This window comes from Pinus tabuliformis, chromosome J (assembly GCF_031772625.1).
Source record: "Pinus tabuliformis cultivar Carrire ecotype Pingquan chromosome J, CPIR1, whole genome shotgun sequence".
Lineage (NCBI taxonomy): Eukaryota > Viridiplantae > Streptophyta > Pinopsida > Pinales > Pinaceae > Pinus > Pinus tabuliformis.
In genome coordinates, this window is record NC_142295.1 from 69,793,552 (window position 1) to 69,813,179 (window position 19,628).

At 39.3% G+C, this 19,628-nt stretch overlaps 1 protein-coding gene across 1 annotated transcript in view; it reads right to left on the reverse strand.

The window, feature by feature from the left end:
- The window catches only part of LOC149225560 (zinc finger, C3HC4 type family protein), a 69,889-nt gene extending 51,822 nt beyond the window's left edge, over nucleotides 1–18,067 (reverse strand). The window contains exons 1-2 of the mRNA XM_089375115.1: nucleotides 17,897–18,067; nucleotides 17,662–17,799 (exon numbers count right to left, since the gene is read on the reverse strand). Of these exons, the coding sequence (XP_089231241.1) occupies nucleotides 17,662–17,799; nucleotides 17,897–17,917 (159 nt within the window). The 5' untranslated portion in view covers nucleotides 17,918–18,067. The remainder of the gene's footprint in view (nucleotides 1–17,661; nucleotides 17,800–17,896) is intronic.
- Nucleotides 18,068–19,628: the final 1,561 nt, after the last annotated feature.

A 19,628-nucleotide genomic window follows, 5' to 3' on the forward strand; every position in this document is an offset into this window, starting at 1 on the left:
TTTGTTAATGGTGCACTTAACTTAGAGGATATTTTGACAAATCACCAGTAATAGCTGCAAATTTCGAAAAATCCTCATAACTCTGTCAGATTCTTAGGTGTGGGCCAATCCAATATTGCCTAAATCTTCTCTTAATGAACTTATACTACCTTTGTGCTAATTATATGTCCCAAATAAATATTTTTTTATCATTCCAAACTCACATTTTGATGCCTTGGCATAAAGTGATTGTTCCTGCATTATGCTCAAAATTTCATCTAGATGCCCCAAGTGATCATCCCACGTCTTGTATATGAGAAGGTCGACAAAAAACACTAGTAAGAACTTCCTCAACTACTTGTTGGAAATGTTGGTCATGCAAGATTGGAAAGTGGCGAGAGCGCTGGTTAGCCCAAATGGCATGACCAGAAACTCGAAGTGTCCATAGTGGCACTAAAACATTGTTTCTGGCGCGTCTTGTTCTTGAACCCGAATTTGATGATAACTTGAGCGTAGGTCAATCTTCGAAAAATAAATTGCTCCATGAAACTCATCCAAAACCTCATTGATCTTAGGGATAGGATACATGTTCTTGATGGTCTTCTTGTTGAGGGCTCAGTAATCAATACACATTCTCCACGTGCCATCCTTCTTCACCAAAACCACTAATGAAGCGAACGGACTTTAACTAGGTCTAGTGTGGCCCATCGCTAATAATTCCTGATATATCTTGTCCTTAAATTTCTTTGGGTGTCAGTATGGTGTGGTGATTACGGGCTTAGCTCCTTCCTTCAGTTCAATAATACATTCAAATCCTCTTTTTAGTGGCGATCTCGGGGGAATATGTTATGAAACCAGCTCACAAAAAGATAGAAAAGAGAGATCCACGCCTTAGAATTCAGCCTCTTCGAGGGGGCAACCTCCTTTACATTACATAAATGAGCAATTCTTGGATGATACAAATGAAAATACCTCCTTTCTATATATAGGAGTCTAAGGGGTCATAACATAATCAGAGCCGACATAACAATAATAATGTAAGGGCACAATAATAACAATAGTGGGCTTCTATGGGGCACAATAGTAACAATATGGGCACTACATGGGTACATCAATATAATAAGTGGGTTGTACTAATAACAATAAGGGGTTACACTAGTAGTATAGGGGCCTAACATGCCCCTCTCCTTCAAAAAGCGTTGTCCTCAAAGCTTGAGTAGTTCTTGATGCTTTTGTATAAAATTCTTGTCCTCCCATGTGGAACCTTCAGTGGGTAAGTTCTTCCACTTGATGAGATACTCTGAAATTGATCGATTTCGTAGCTGTCGAGTTCTTGTTTCTGTGACTGCTCCAGCTTCCAATATGATTTTTCCTTCCTCTTCAATTTCTGGCAATATTGTTTGAATTGGGATCTTTTGCAACTTTTGAATAAGTGGCCATACTTCTTCGTCCTTCTTCCATTCATCCCTTACTTCATTTATCCAATCTGGTTGGATAATAGAAATAGCACAAAACAATGCTTCCACATCCTCATCCTTGAAGAGTCTTCCCATTTTGTAAGGTCACCATTTTTTAAGTGCATGTAGTATTGCCAACATTTCCTTCTCATAAATAGCTTGCTTGAGATGTAGCAGTAAAAATACCCAATCACCTACATCAAAACATTTTTCACTACGATGTTGATCTACCTGTTGTTTCGTTTGATTTTGCACCGAAGTGGCGTTATCCTTTAAAAGTTGGAGAACTTGTTGTTGATGCTCAATGTGATCTTTCACTGCTTGAACCTTTTTCTTCTCGATATGTCCTTCTATCTCTAGAGTTTGAGGAGTGGTAATTTCTTCCAATCCTTTACAAGATATGGTCGGATTCATTTCTTGATGCTTGATGTGATCTTTCACTTCTTGAACATTTTTCTTCTTGATATTTCCTTCTATCTTGATAGTTTGAGGAGTGGTAATTTCGACCAATGAATTACAAGATATGGTTGGATTCATTTCTTCTTTCTCGATGTGATCTTTCACTTCTTGCACCTTTTTCTTCTTGATATGTCCTTCTATCTTGAGAGTTTGAGGAGTGGTAATTCTTTCCAATGCTTTACAAGATATGGTCTTATTCATTTCTTCTTTCTCTGGGGTGAGGTCCTGGCGTGTATCTTCTTCTTTTGATGTTTCTTGATCCTTTTCTTCCTCCTCTTCATATTCTATGTAAAATAATTTCTTCTCAGCACACTTATGACCTTTAGTGCATTTGCTATCACAATTGTAACAAAGCCCTTTTTCTCTTTTTTCTTCCAATTGTTGTGGTGTAACCCTTGTAGGTTGTGGAAGGCTAGGAGAAACAACACTTCCATCTTTATAGTTGTGAGGGGTATGCTTCCTGGTTTCCATAATTTTGCTTTCCACTATGTCACAAAGCCCTTTTACTCTTCCCAATTGTTGTGGTGTTGCTCTAAAGAAGGTGTTGCTCTTTGTATCCTCATAATGTGCTATCATTTCCTCCGTGAAAATTGACCATGTAACAAGTTGTTTACGAGAACAAAGCCCTTCATACCATAAAAATTGATCTGGTTCTAAATATGAAGATGCAATACATACCTTTTGTAATAGTGGTACACCATGTAGATCAAAATATTGCTCCATCTGAAGTATCCAATTTACCGGATCCTTGCCATCAAACTTCCTCATCTTGCTTTTTCTTGATTTTAGGAGCTCGATCTTGAAACGACTGTAACTCTGTACTTTCGGATCTTTAAGTTCTGAAATTTCGTCCTGTAGTAGCCCTCTGTGTCCTCTTTCCAATGCCACCAGTCTGATCCAAATTGGATTCTCCAAGAAAGAATTATGCACAATCTCCCAAGATGACCTGATTATAGACTAGTTCAGTAGAGCGAACTTGTACGACGTGCCACGAGTCACTGTTTCGACCTTTGGATCTGAAAAAGATATACAAGAAACTACAATCCGTCCTCTTTCTGTACCTTCTTACGAAATTTCAATCCGATGCTCAGAGAGAAAGTTATGACGATTTTCCCCAGGTCACCTGTTTAGAATGTAATTCAGAAGTCTGCAAAAAGACCAACTTCCTCAGATCATATCTCTCCAAATATAGCGAGAAAAGCTCTAAAATTCGGACCCGAGATTTAGCGCGATTTCTTCTCAAATGGGTTTTTTTTTAGCTTCTGAAACATCAAAAAAAAAAAAATTATAGTGAAAATGCCACGATGACCTGTTTGGAGCAGCGAAACCCTAGAATCCAAAGCTCTGATACCAAATGTTATGAAACCAGCGCACAAAAAGATAGATAAGAGAGATCCACGCCTTAGAATTCAGCCTCTTCGATGGGGCAACCTCCTTTACATTACATAAATGAGCAATTCTTGGATGATACAAATGAAAAGACCTCCTTTCTATACATAGGAGTCTAAGGGGTCATAACATAATCAGAGCCGACATAACAATAATAATGTAAGGGCACAATAATAACAATAGTGGGCTTCTATGGGGCACAATAGTAACAATATGTGCACTACATGGGTACATCAATATAATAAGTGGTTTGTACTAATAACAATAAGGGGTTACACTAGTAGTATAGGGGCCTAACAGAATATCACCAAATACTTGACCAATGACCATGCTTGTCTAGTACTCATGGAATGTTTGTTTTGTATTGTGGTTCGCTACTGCTAGGAGTCTTTTGGCTTGTAATCCTACATTCTGTTGCATATACTACATCTCCATGCCTAAATATGGCCTCCATTCTTCTGGCTGAAACAACTTGTGGGCTACCATTTGTCATGCCTCTCAAGACTACTTTACTGCCATTAGGGGCTTTAAATTCCATCTCCATTGCTTGGTAGTCCATAGTGTGCTTTCCCAACAAATACAACCATTGAACCCCCAATACCATATTGATGTCTACAAGATCTATTACATAGAAATCACTAGTGAAAGTATAATTACTGAGTGTAACGCTCAAACCTGGAATTACTCATGTGCAATCCAAGTTGTACCTATCTATAACTATTACGTCAAGGCCTTCAAAATCTTCTGTGGGAAGTTCTCGTTTTTCCACTAATGTTGCATCAATGAAGTTGTATGTAGCTCCCCCATCAATCAATGTTGTGATGCGTTGTCCTTTGAAGACTCCCCTGATCCTGAAGGTGTAATATCTAGGGGTCCCTGAAAGAGTAGCAATCTTGACCTGTGGTCGGGCCTTCTTCTCCTCGTTGTGATTTTCCTATTTTTTAGTTTCCTCCTATGGTGGTTTTTCCTTTGGACTACTAGGCTCGTCATTAGGAAAGGTTTCTTTAGCATTTGAAGTGGGTTCTTATACTTCCTCCTCCTCATCAAAGACCACTTCGATGTAGTGAATCTTTCCCTTGCCTAAGTAGCAATGTCCTAGTTCCCATGGTACCTTGCAATTGAAGCATAGCTTCTTCCGCCTTAGTTCGCTTCGGGTTTCCTCATCCAACCTGTCTTTCAATGGCCAATCACGTTCAAAGAGCTTCCTCTCCTTATCTTCTGGGGGAATGAAGGGCTTGGATAGGGTTTAGTTTTGGTTGTTGCATTTCCCATGTCTCAAGTCTTCTTGATGGCATCATGAAGGGTTGCAAGATTGAATGCCTTGACCCAGCCTTGTAGGAGTTCAGTTAATGCCTCAGTGAAAAGCATGACTAATCATTCTTCAGATATATTTGTCACCATCAATGTGATTCGTTCGAATTCTGCAATGAACTCTTCATGCGATCCGATTTGTTTAAGTTGTGCCAATTCTCTAACGTATATGTCTCGGTTCTTTCAATCAAATCTATCAATCTTTCTGTAGTGTCTTCATAAGAAGTGATGTTTGCATGCCCCAATGTAACTAGACCATGGTACCACCATTCATGTGCTTCTCCCTCAAGATGTAGTGTGGTGAATTGGATAGCGTCTGCCTCCGACATAGGGTTGAGCCTGAAGTAGGTGTCCAACTTTTGCACCCACACTCTTTCTGAACATTTAGATGATCCATCAAATGAGGAGAGGGAAAGTTTACTTACCTTGCATGTGAGCTTAGAATTAGGTTGTCCTCTGGGTCTATTTTTGTATTTAAAGTTACTGTATTCATTGAAATTCATGGTTGCTCACATGTTTTCTTCTAGTGTTGCATACTCCCAAAAGTATTCATTCAATATTTTATTTGGTTCAACGACTTCTTGGTTTGCCATTGCTTCATTATCTGTGAATTAAGGAAGTAACGGTCGGTGACATCTTCCGCTGGTTGCCCTAGTGTTAATGTGTATAGGGGGACCAAGGTTATGATTCCCACTACCTCTAGTGGTGGTTTTATTGTTGCTAACAACATTTTGGTTTCCTATGAGATGAGTCAACAGCCTCATTAGCTAAGTATGTTGTTCATGTCCTTGAGCCAATGTCTGCATCAACTACTGTCCTTGTTGTTGCCCTTGCATTAATGCATCGGTCATTTGCTCTCGCCTCTAGAGTATTGCTATTAGCATGACACTAGGATCCTGTGGAGCCACCTATTCTCCTTGACTTGTTCTATCCCCCATGGTTGAACGATGGGTATTCCATTTTTTTCTTACTGTGACGTTGCTTGCTTATTCAAGAAACATACAAGGCTCATGTATTCATTGTCCAACATTACAATTTGTCCATAGGAGATCTGCTTTGCCCAAAGTTATTCATTCTTTTTAATCATAGAGATTTTGATCGGCTTAGAAAAATTTCCACAGGGGTTTAACTACCAACGACATGTCCAAAGATTAGTTTCCAAAGAGTTTGTTTAGCCTTCAAACTTCACTTCAGATACCTTGTTGTGATGAATTTTCCCTGTGCCGAAACATAAAAACTAAAAAAAACAAACAAACAAAACAAACAAACAAACAAACAAAAATACTAATTAGGGTGGAATCTTTCACTACCAAAATTTGTAGAAGGGGTCTTAAAACCCTTAGAACTCCTGCTCAAGAAATTAGATGATTTGATCTACAATTGATGATGTCTCATTTGATCTCAACACTCTTCTCTTTATAGATTTATGGGCTTCAATAATGTGAGTGGTTGTGTGTACAACCCCTAATTTAGCCCCAATCTGCCCAAATTTTACCCAATGTTGCCCCAGCATAGGAAAATTTGGGTTTTTACCCCTTTAACAAGGCTATAGCCTATGGGGTCGGATTGGCTATTTCGTCCTTCACTAGCCTTCAATCCGAAGACGACATTACAATGTACTTTTTGTCCCACTTCCTACTTTTCTTTTGGTCATTCATGGATGCTAACAAAATCATCTTCTTCCTATTCTTGAATTAAGAACATGATTGAATGGATTGAAAACTACTAATTCAGCCTATCATACTTCTATTTTTCTGAAATCAATACCTAGGCCAACTAAAATACCTCTCAGAAAAAGTAGACACTGGGTAACTTGTAAGTTAAGGTTTCACGTTGCTGCCTTTCCCATGGATGCTTGGTAATGTGTGAATTGTAGGATGGGGGTGTAGTATTTGCCCCCATTCTATTGGATCCAAAGGATGTCCCTTACCTTCCAACAAAGGAAGGTAAGTAATAAGTTTCCCATATTCTAGGTCCTTCCCTTTTCATAGCTCAAGTAGGTAAGTTCATTGACCTTTTAATGAAGGTTCATAATCACTGACAACCAGTGTTGCAAATATCAGTGATACATCACAATTCTCTTAGCTTAGCAATAATATCGCACAAAAAAATCATGATTTTTCCCAATTTTGAATATATTGCAATATATCGAAAATATATTTCCTAAAAAGGGAAAATATCATCCAGATCAAGAAATTTTGGATCTTTTTCCTAAGTTTGAAGAGGGAAAGTAGGGGATTAAGAATAAAATGGGCTACTCACTATTACATTTGCCCATAAGAGGCCTAGAGGGAGGAGTTTTCTTCAAATGTTTAAAAAAATGAATATATTTTTATATTTTTTGAGGTTTGTCGATATTTTCCCCAATGTTGTCGATAAGTTGTTTTCCAAACCCTCGACTGTATATTTTCCAAGACGATGTTAGAAACATTGCCAATAACCTTACTTGACCTTGGTGTGTGTGTGTGCATGCAGAGAGAGAGAGAGAGAGAGAGAGAGACCTTGATGGGCTACTTAACACTCTGTCGACCTCATCAGTGTTGGTAGATTCACTAGTATGAATACCCACCACTATTGGATCAATGAGCATCAATGGTCCACCAAGTTTTCGAGACAAGGTAGAGTGGGAGCAGGGAGATGCACATGGAGGACACGTGGGAGTACACCCAATTTTTAGGGAAATTCAAAGCAGACATCAGGGTGTTGGAGTCCTGAGCATAGCAGTGCTTGCCTCTAAAACTATAAAAAATAAAAATAGAATTGATAAAATCCCAACAATAAGAATTCATCCTTAGCAGATTCATCATTGCACAATTTAGTGGAAACGCTATAATTTTGCCAATCCTAAATCCTGGAAACTGTTAAGTCTGTTTAGTTCTGAATGGGATATGAGATTCTACTTTCTCCATATGAAGTCTGAAGAGGTTGGAACCACTTTGAAACATCTTGAAACAATTAATGGTAATGTTAAATTTAAGTAAAAGGAGATCTTTTATCTTAAGAATATAACATTCATATTACCATCAATTACCAAGGTCGCAAACTCCTCAAAACTCTATCCCCTATATTTCTTCTATGTTAAAGAGGTGTTGGACAAAAAATCAGGTGGACCAGGTGGGGGGGTTGTGGATTTTCCTCTGAGTTTCCACCAAAGGGGAGGACGTGGGAAGATGTTTCCCTATAATATGCTAGGGGAATTTTATTGCCCTAGGGTTTCATAAGTAACTAGGGTTTCCACCAGTTTCCTTTTTGTTTAAGAAAGACACAGATAATTCATGCAACAATATACCTATGAATAAGCATTATAACTCCAGTAAGGGAGTTGTTCTTTCAATCAACAAATTAAACCATTCAAATTAATATTATAATCTCAACCATTCAATAGTATCAATATAGTTTCAAATTCCATGGTCGAAGTACAATCTTGAAATTCAACAGAGTTTTTGATTACTAAACAATGGTACCCTAATTTGAGACTTGAGCTATTCTATACAAATTCTGCAAATTCTAAATAATTCCTTGACATAAGTGCACCCGAATAACTTCAAGACGGATATGTGAGAGGGTAATCAAATATTTTTCAGGATCCACCTCCGTCTTTCCTCAGAATCTCCTCTGAACTCTATCTGAGGACCACTATAATGCTTCAGAGAATTTCGGCGTGCTACAAATCTAAGTCAAACCATCAGATAGACTCAAAGAGATCTCGATTCCTGCTTGACACAATGTCGTTTGTGCTCATAATATCTCAGACTGCTTGAGGAAGAGAAAACATTGTTCGGTCTAGGTAACTTCACATAAACAGAACCCTATTCTACCTCAGAAATTCGGTCAATAATTTGCTTCAAAGTGGGAACCGAACTGGCCTTCAGAAAGGTTGAAGTGCCTCAGGGTTACTCCCTATATACCTTCCGCATTTTGCCCAGAAACCCTTGTTTATGCCCAGAAGACTCTCGTTGGTCAACCACATGCTCACCTTGGTCTCAGGATGTCGTTTGCTTCAAAAAGGTTGAAGTGCCTCAGGGTTACTCCCTATATACCTTCCGCATTTTGCCCAAAAACCCTTGTTTATGCCCAGAAGACTCTCGTTGGTCAGCCACATGCTCACCTTGGTCTCAGGATGTCGTTTGCTTCAAAAAGGCTAAAGTGCCTCAGGGTTACTCCCTATATACCTTCCGCATTTTGCCCAGAAACCCTTGTTTATGCCCAGGAGACTCTCATTGGTCAGCCACAGGTTCACCTTGATCTCAGGATGTCGTTAGCTTCAGAACTCGTCACCTTTGCCTTAGGATGGTTCGATCTTCTCCCTCATAACAGATCCTCATGAGCTCAGAAGGATTACGACTGCCTTTCCACGGGAAGTGTCGGCTTGTATTAGGATATTTTGCCATTGTTTTCTCCAGAATGGATTTGCATAGCCTCAGAAGGATCTCGACTATATTGCCTTAGAAAGACTCGATCTACCTCAGGAAATTGATGACAATTTGCCTCGGATCATTTATCAAACTTTGTTATTCTTCAAACAGTTAAATCACTATTGTCAAAACAAATAAACAAAAGACAAAATAGGTTGAAAGACTTAATTGCTTCCTTAGACAAATAAACAAAAGACAAAATAGGTTGAAAGACTTAATTGCTTCCTTTGCCAGAACAATAGAAGGTGACTAGGTAGGGTGGGATCACCTCCAATGAAACAAGTCCAAGAGAGAAAATGGGGTCTTACACCCCTAGAGCCTCAAGCTCAACAAAACATGGATAAATGATCCAGTCCAAGTCCTCATCAAATGAATCTAACCCTCTTGTATTTATAGATTTGCTTGAGGGGATTTCTCTCCTTAATTAATTGAGGTTCACACCAAACCCCAACTTTGGGATTTTATGCCCCAGTTGCCTCAAAACTTGCTCTTTGTTGCCCAAACATTTGGTATTTTAGGGTTTTCCCCTTTATCAAGGACTATAGCCTACGGGGATCATTAGGCTACTTCGTCCCTTGCACCAATTAATCCCTCGGGGACATTATAGTCCCCCCTTCCCAACATTACTTGTCCCCAAGCAATGACAAATCTGGGTGCTGCAACTTTTTCGCATCAACCCTTGAACATGAAAAATTGCCTTCAACTTGACAGTTACCATTTTGAACATACCAACACTGCGAGATGTCATTTCATTCATTAGAGGTTGTATTCTACTACCTGCGCCCATACCTTCATTAGCTACCTGAAAGTGATGATCCTTATATGCTTCAAATTTTGCACTTTCATGAGGCACAAACTTCATTGGTTCCAACATGCGAAATTCGTGTTGCCAACATACAATCCAATCAAATTTCTTCATCAGTGATTTCAGCAATGTGTAGGCTGCATCTTTCTCCCTGTTCTGTAGCAATTAAATGACCCATTATGTCTTCAATTAGACTACCACCTTGCTCCACAATTTTCCAAAAATATCCTCCAACACAATTTCCATGAGGTTTCCGCCTAACCATCTCCCAAAGTGGTCCAAGATGCAAAAAAACAAGAAAAAAACAACCATTATCTTCAGCCCCATGCATCATATTTTGCATTGTGCCCTTAAGTTTGCTAGCATATAAACTATGCTTTACACCAAGATAGACTTCGTAGGTAATGGGCTTTCTTTGGTCCAAAATCATGCCTGGTAAAGATGTTGCAGTCTTGTTTGACCCCACTTGTTAAACAGCAAGCCAATCAACATATGAAATATTGGCGTTGGCTCGATATTGTGTCTGCATTCCTTTCTTCCCTTGTTGTTGTAATTAAATTCTCATTGTCTAATCCATCCTTGTCTTGTGGATGAGATCTTATTGTAGCTTCAGGTGGTTTGTTATGTGTAGCCTTAAGTAGATTCGAGGACAAAATATATCTCATCTTTGTATAAGATGATTTCATTTTCCACCATGTACCCGTCATCATGAATGAGTCCATCCAATACTTCGCAAGAAAATTTATTCTTAGAGTAGTCTACTAAGAGATGGGCTCTCTAATCTCTCAAGAACGTCTCGTATTCCGCATGCCTAGCCTCATTAGATTGTACACCACTATGTGTAGTTCTACAAGCTGACATGCAATTGACTTCTCCTTTATTTGGGTATAACCTCCATTTGTTGGGTTGTGACAACGAGGAGACCACCATTGGTCATGCCTCTCAAAGCTACCTTGTTGCCCTTTGGGTCTCAGAATTCCATTTTCATCATTTGGTAGTTCATCATAATTCTTCCTAGCGGGTACAACCACTAAAGTACCAGCACATATTAGTATCTGCCAATTCTATCACATAAAAATCATCAGTAAATGTATACTTACAAAGAGTGGCGCTCAATTGTGGAACTACTTAGGTGCATGTCATATGACACCCATCAGTTGCCCTCACTTCAAAGCCCCCAAATTCTTGGATGGAGATGCCTCTCCTTACCACTACAGCCACATCGATAAAATTGTATGTTGCTCCACCATCTATCAATGCTATGACACATTGCCCTTGTATAGTGCACTTGATTTTGAATGTGTGATATTTAGGAACTCCTAAGAGAGTGGCAATAGTACTTCCTTCAATTCTCGGAAGTGGCTTTGTCATTGCTTTTAGGGGTGGTGCTTCTTCATAGATGTTAAGCTCCTTGCTTGACAGTTGTGTTGCATCACTCTCACTGTTGCTATTGGGCAACTCTTCAATGTATTGAATCTTACCTTTTCCCAAACACCGGTGATCTAGTTCCCATGGCTCTTTGCATGTGAAACAAAGATTTTTTTTTCTAAGCTCGTTTTGAGTGTCTTCATCTTACTAATCCTTCTTGGTTTCGTTGTCCAGAGATATCTTCTTGCCCTTGTCTTTTGGAATGACTGGTGGAGTGGGTGGAGCCTTCGATTTTGGTGTTGCACCTCCCATATCTCGAGTCTTCTTGATGGAGTCCTATAGGGTTACGGGTTTGAAAGCCTTACCCCAACCCTATAAGGGTTCAGCTAATCCTTCTATGAAAAACATGATCAGTCTTTCTTCAACGATGTTTGTGACCATGACTGCAGTCCATTCAAATTCTGCGACGTACTCTTCATGCGATCCGGTTTTGCTTAAGTTGTGCCAGCTCTCTATAGTGTATATCCAGGTTCTTCCGATCAAATTTATCTATCAACCACTGCGTAAAGTCTACATAAGAAGTGATGTTTTCATGTCCCAACATAACCAATCCATTATACCACCAATCATGTGCTTCTCCTTCTAGGTGTAGCGTGGCAAATTGAATAGCATCTATTTCCTGCATGGGATTAAGTCGGAAATAGGCATCCAACTTTTGCACCCAAGGCTTTGCTGAGCATTTTAATGCCCCATCAAAAGAGGGGATGGGTAGCTTTTCTACGTTGCGCATCAAATCTGGATTCTGTTGTTCCATGGGTCTATTTTGATATTTGATGTTGTTGTATTCCCGGAAAGTTAGGGCTACTCGTGTGTTCTGTTTTAGTGTTGCATACTCCCAAAAGTATTCATCAAAGAGTCTATTCTGCTTTGTTGCTTCTTGGATCACTGTCTACTGTTAGTTTAAAAATTGTGGCAATAAGGGTTTGAGGCTCCCTCCACTAGTTGCCCTGGTGTTAGTGCGCACAATAGGACCAGGGTTATGGTTACCGCTACCTTCAAAGTTGGTTCTGTTATTGCCAGCAACGTTTGGGTTTCCTATGAGTTGAGCCATTAGTTGAGCAAATTGTTGTTGTCTATGAACTAATACACGGGTTATTTCTTGTTTCCCCTTAATCAATTGTTGTCCTTGTCATTGTCCTTGCATTAATATGTCAGTCATTTGTTGTTGCCCCTGGAATATGGCATTTAGTAAGATATCAGGGTCTTGTTCTCCTTGCCCTGCTATATCTCCCATGGTTTAACGATGGGTGTTCCTCTTCCTCCTTATGGTAATGTTGCTTGTATTTGCTGGAAGCATACAAGGCTCATATGCTCACAAGCTGACAAGATGCTTGCTCTAATAGCATTGTAATATCCTAGGGGAACTTATTGCCCTAGTGTTTCTTAAGTAACTAGGGTTTCCACCAGTTTCCTTTTTGTTCATGAAAGACAAATAATTCATGCAATAGTATATCTATGAATAAGCATTATAACTTTAGTAAGGGCATTGTTCTTTCAATCAACAAAATAAACCATTCAATCTAATATTATAATCTCAACCACTCAATAGCATTAGTATAGTTCCAAATTCCACAATGCAAGTACAATCTTGAAATTTGACAAAAAAAATTATTACTAAACAATGGTACCCTAATTTGAGACTTGAGTTATTCTATACAAATTTTGTAGATTCTAAATAATTCCTTGACAAAAGTGCACCCGAATAACTTCAGGACGGATATGTGAGAGGGCAATCGAATATTTTTCATGATCTTCCATCGTCTTTCCTCGTAATTTCCTCTAAACTTGTCTTAGGGCCACTGTAATGCTTCAGGGAATTCTACTACAAATATAAGTCAAACCATTGGATAGACTCAAAGAGATCTCAATCTTGCTTGACACGATGTCGTATGTGCTCATCATACCTCAAACTGCTTGAGGAAGAGAAAACGTTGTTCGGTCCAAGTAACTTCGCATAAATAGAATCTTGTTCTACCTTAGAAACTCGATCAATTGTTTGCTTTAGAGTGGGAACCAAACTGGCCCTCAAAAAGGCCGAAGTGCCTCAGGGTTACTCCCTGTATACTGCATTTCTGCCCCTCCCTGTATACTGCAATTCTGCCCAAAACCCCTTGTTTAGGCCCAGGAGACTCTCGTTGATCTGCCACAAGTTCACCTTGGTCTTAGGATGTCGTCTACTTCAAAACTCGTCACCTTCGCCTCAGGATGGTTTGATCTTCTCCCTCATAACAGATCTGCATGAACTCAGAAGGATTACGATTGCCTTTCCACAGGAATCCCAAATTGTATTTGGGTATTTTTCCACTGTTTGCTCCAGAATGGATCTGCATAGCCTCAGAAGGATCTCGACTATATTGCCTTAGAAAGAATAAATTTGTCTCAAGAGATTAATGACAATTTGCCTCAAATCATTTACCAAAACTTTGTTATTCTTCGGACAGTTAAATCCCTGTTGCTAGAACAAATGAACAAAAGACAAAATAGGATGAAAGATTTTGTTGTTTCCTCAAATAGATGCTTCATGTGCTAGAACAAGAAAAGGTGACTAGGTAGGGTGGGATCACCTCTACCGAAACTAGTCCAAGAGAGAAAATGGGGTCTTAAACCCTCAGAGCCTCAAGCTCAACCAAACAGAGATAAAACAGAGATGAATGATCCAATCCAAGTCCTCATCAAATGAATCTAACCCTCTCGTATTTAGAGATTTCGTTGAGGGGATTTGTCTCCTTAATTAATTGACTGGGGTTCACACCAAATTCCAACTTTGGGCTTTTTTGCCCAATTGCCCCAAAACTTGCCCTCTATTGCCTAAACATTGGGTATTTTGTGGTTTTCCGCTTTATCAAGGACTATAGTGTTAAGTAAACTTGACTCGGATAGACTCAAAGGAGGTTAAACAGTGATGGTTTTGGGGCACATGGTATTGTGCACCCATGGTATTCTGCCCGTGGTATTTTATGTAATGGAGCCTATAAAAGGCTGGAAGGACTTCATTGTAATGCAAGGGCCTCGAGGTGAGCGGTGAAGGCTCACTTGGCCAGATTGGCCAAGGATAATGAAATTTCATTATGATCGGGTTTTTCCTCGGATTTGGGGTTTTCCCAGATAGACATGTGTGTTCATGTGTTTATGGTTATTGCTGGTTATTTTTATATTTGTTTCTCTCAATAATTCTCCGTAATTAATTTGTGTTCATGGGTAAATTTCTTAACAAGTGGTATCGGAGCCAAAGGTTGTGTAATGGCTTCAGAAAAATGCTTTTGTTGCCAAGGGTATTTGGCCTGGTGGACATAGAAAAGATTGATGCATAGTTTGTTCGCAGATCTAATCTAAGTGCAGCAAGAACAAGGTTCTAGAAACGCTCAGATGGGCCACTATGCCAACGCTGGAGAATGAACAAGCGAACTAGGATTGTCTTGAATGAAGCTCTGCGATCTGGCAGCACTACTCAAAGGCAGGTATGAAGGAAATGTTTGATCGGTCAGCTGAAAATCAGTGCGGCCAGAGGTGTCAAAGGTCGTGGACGGACGAGATCCGTTACGAACAGCTCATCAATGGTGGAAAATTTAATATAGCTCCTATGGCCATTTTAGAGGCATCTATGCTTGCTCCCGAAGAGTTATTTACAGGTGAAGGGCTTGTTAAAGATGAAGGTGAGTTGACCCGGGAAGATAGGAAATGTGTGCGAGCAAAAAGAAAAAGCACAAGCATAAAGCTAAAAAAGGGAGGAGCAGATCAAGTTGGATGAGAATAAGAGTGAGAAAGGGCTGGCTAAAATATACGAGCCTGAGTATATGCAGCGCATTGGCCTGGCTTCTGCTCTGGTGTCTTCTTCAGATGCATTGAAAAACGAGAAATCCGATGGTAAGGATGGTGACGCCAAAGAAACCGAAGCAGAGAAGTCTATAGATGAGAAAGAAGATTCGAAGGCGGGTTTGGAGAGATCCAAGGGTCAATCCTCGGCGGGTAGTTTTACTAAAGCAGCTCCAGATGGCGCCGAGACGGTGGCCTGGTGCTCGCCGGCTAAGCATCGCATGTTATCACGCTCCAGATCCAGATCAAGGCCTCCTGGTGAAGTCACCCCAAGCGAGGGTTTCAAGGATTCATCTCAGAATTTAAAGGTAGTTAAATTTGGCCAGAAGGCAGCAAAGAAACAAAACAAGGATGCCCGCAATTGAGAGAAAATGGGTCAGAATAGCAGCAGCAATAAACAAAACAAAAAAAAAAAAATGAAGTCAAAATTACTGCATGTAAATGGGCATACTACTGTAAGACCTAGTAAGGCATGTGTACCCCTGGGTAATCACCGGTAAAGTCTGGGTTAGACCTAGGTGATAGGGGCGATGTCGGGTTAACAATACCCCGGGTAAAAACTCTGAGGGGGTTAAGCGCTAGAGTGAGCGGGATTGTCTCACTTAGCAGGTTTGGCTGGAGTTAGTCAAAGAACCCCAAGTCAAGTTTAAGGGGGGAATTGTTAAGTAAACTTGACTCGGATAGACTCAAAGGAGGTTAAACAGTGATGGTTTTGGGGCACATGGTATTGTGCACCCATGGTATTCTGCCCGTGGTATTATATGTAATGGAGCCTATAAAAGGCTGGAAGGACTTCATTGTAATGCAAGGCCCTGGAGGTGAGCGGTGAAGGCTCACTTGGCCGGATTGGCCAGGGTTTTGGCCAAGGATAATGAAATTTCATTATAATCGGGTTTTTCCTCGGATTTGGGGTTTTCCCAGATAAACATGTGTGTTCATGTGTTTATGGTTATTGCTGGTTATTTTTATATTTGTTTCTCTCAGTAATTCTCCATAATTAATTTGTGTTCATGGGTAAATTTCTTAACATAGAGCCTGCGGGGATCGATAGGCTACTTCGTCCCTTGGGCCAATTAATCCCTCAGGGACATTACATTCCCCAGACACCCTCCCCCTGGGGATGGCCCCCACTCTAAGGGACATGTCCCTATGGAACAATTATATGCATTGATTTCACTTGTGAGGTTGACAGTGTTAAAATACCCATTGCTATGGCACAACATGACTTTAAAGGCAGGAGGCCAGGTGCAAGTCCTGGGCGATTTGGTGGAAAATAAATTTTACAAAAATAAGCACAAGCTCTGAAGTTTGTAAACCTTTGCGTTGGGATTTGATGTGATCAGTCATATTGCATTTCACTCTCTAAGAAAGAGAGTTCACTGAATTTCTGAACCTAATATTTTTCCCTATCAGATGTTCAAGAGGTAATCCAATTGTTTGAAGATAAAATGCCAAGTCTATTTTGGTTACATCATCAGGACTTAGCTCAAACTTTCTCTTTTTTCCCAAGAAAAACCTTGTGGGAGCCCATCGGCAGCTTCCCCGCATTCATGGATGAAATCCCTCGTAAACTCGTCAGTGTAAACTAGTGAACCTAACCTAGGGGATAGAATTTTTTTTTTAAATATGGAGGGCGAGGTCCCCTTAAGAAGCTTGTATTAGGCCCAATATACAATATATACATTATGTACAAACGCCAGATCCATCACATCAATCACATTCAAACCAATATACATGCTCAATTGATACATAATAGGCTGCCGCGCAGCGCAACATATGAGATTCGATCACGGGCGGGGTGCGAAAAAGCCGACTTCCCCAACCGCGTGACCATTGCAAACCAGGCACCGGCTAATACAGAACCAGCCAAGTGCCCAACACATGGTAACAACTGGTTAAGAATCGAGGTAACCACTTGGGCAATTTAAACCATGAATCTGTCTTCTAGTACGCAATTTACAAAAAGTAGATAATATGAAATGGCATAGGAAATGGAAAACAAAGCTAGAGGCCTTTGGGGGATAAGAAATGTGAACCCCTCTCCCTGGCACAAATATTATGCACATAAAATTAATTAATAATGCACTACTGTACGGTAAAGACAAGACAGGAATGAGAATGACCATGGGCAGAAAAACAGTAATAAAAAGTAAGTATTCTGGTCACATAGCCTGATAGTATTGCGTTGCATCCTCCCCCTAATATAACGTGATATTCATAATAGATAACTCTTGAACATGCACTTAAGCCCTCAAATATGCCTCAAAACCCGATAGATATTCATAATAGATTCCCGTCAGACCTTGCACTTAAGCCGAATAGGGTATCTGCTCTTTGCAGTGAAACATATGGGGACATGTTTCCCAACACAATCAATCAATCAAGTTATATGTAACTTAATGAATTCTATGCCTTTAACAATATATATAAAACTTAATGAATCCTATGCCTTTAACGATATAACCCCGATTATATTCACGAGGAATGGATGCTTTAAACCATATGGAATTGCAAATAATAATCAAATCCACCTGTTTAAAGTTTGATCATATATCATATGGAATGCCATAAAGTTTGTTTTTCTTTTGAAAGTCGAATTTGCTACCTTTGGAGGAGAGATCACTGGTGGTTTTCCAGAGATAAACTCAATGGCTTGGGCAGTGGACCTGTAAAGGAGAGTCTGCTGGTACAAAATCACGCCTGTTCCGAATGCAGCTCCCATGGCTGCTCCTAAAATACGCTCCTGTCCATCACGCCCATTTTTTGAACGCCAACCATTAAACAATTCTATGTAGATGAATATCCAATAGTAATCAAGAAATGTTACACGTATTGCTTACCTGGGCGAGTATATAAACCATGGCTTTCCCCCACAATGGACTGTACTCGTGATTTTTCCCCGACCAAGTTGCCTTCTGTTTAGATTGAACGCCCTTGTTCCGGCTTTATAAATACTCCATGCTCTGTCATGTTGGCTGTTTATTTATACTCGTGTGTAGTGTTTTTAAGGTGGACAGTTTGTGGGTTAGAGAGGAGCTTGTAGAAATAATTTCAAAAGGTCACACAAAGCTGAAGAAAAGGGATTAATGGAAATGGTTAGTTGAGAAATATAGGGTAATTAGGGGGTGTTTTTTTTAAACAGCTTTTAAAGGTGATTTGTTGGAAGATATTGTACTCCGTTTTTTCAAAGAATTTTCAAGAGGTTAGGGCAAATTTATTAGGCGATTTTACTTTATTGTTTTATATATATATGATTATACTTTGGAATTATATTTTGAAATTGGAGAGAAGTTATCTGATTAATATATTTATTTATTTATTTATTTTTGGGAAGTTATCAATTCTTTCAATGTGAATGGGTAAGTCACTCATGCGGTTTTGGTTTGACGATAAAGGGTGAATTGTTAAGTCACAATATGTGATAGGTCACCGGTTCCAATTCCCTGTTAGTGCTAACTTAAAAAAAAAAATGGGTATATATATTGGACTTGACTTGCTTATTTTATAAGTTGTCACCATTGGTATCAATTCATTGCCCATTGTTCAATTACTTGTGTTGCTAAACCCAATGCTCTCACCTTTTGTTTGGCTATTCAGGTTAAATCTATAGTGGTCATCTTTTGAGCTTTACACAAGAATAATGGTCATGGAAGATGTCAAGAAGAAGAGAAAAGGCGATGTTACTTAACGTGTTTGCCAATTACAAAATATGGTTTAACATGGAGAACCACTATTGAGTATGTTTAAAATTGTCATTTATATTGATGTTTTTAATCTATTAGCAATGTGGATGTGCTAGTTATCTTTATGTTGGTACTATTTTTTTTGCGTAAAAAGTCTTGGCTTGGGAAAATTATGGAATTTAAACTAATCTTGTGAACATTTATATGCTCTTTTAGGTTGGGGAGGAGATGGAGGCCAGAGATAAAAAAGCAACGCAATGAAAGTTGGTAAGGATTTAGCAAGGATTTAGCATTTGTTTTAAACATGATGATTTAATTTTAAAATTTAGTGTTTTTATTATAGTGTGATTGTATTTATATTTTGTTGTGTTGTGATGGTCATTTAAGTTTATATGTGCTTTGATTTTTTTGTTTTTTTAATAAGTTAAAAGCTTCCATTAATGTCAAAAAGATATAAATAGCATTTGGTTATGATTCTCCCATGGTAAACCAGCCCATTGAAAGAACTAGTGATCTTTAGTCTAAGATATTAACAAGTTCAAAACGAGTTGGATCTTAGCCAACATTTGTTGTCTAGCCTGGAAATAAATAATAATAATAGCAAAATTTTGGGCTATAACATTGATAAAGGCATAAACAAAATTATGTTTATCCCAACCATCCTATGAAATATTAAAAGCAAAAACAACAAAGAGCGCATAGACATGAACAAGAATAAGAGGATAGTGAGGCATCCACCTCAATGGGGACAGGTCCAAACTAGTTGTGTCTGATAAGACACGGCCCTAGAACAACTCCTGCTTCTTCAATTGTACCATGATATCATCCATGATCAACAATATCTCATCCTTAGTATATTTCATGTTTAACGGGACTTTGCCTAGAACGG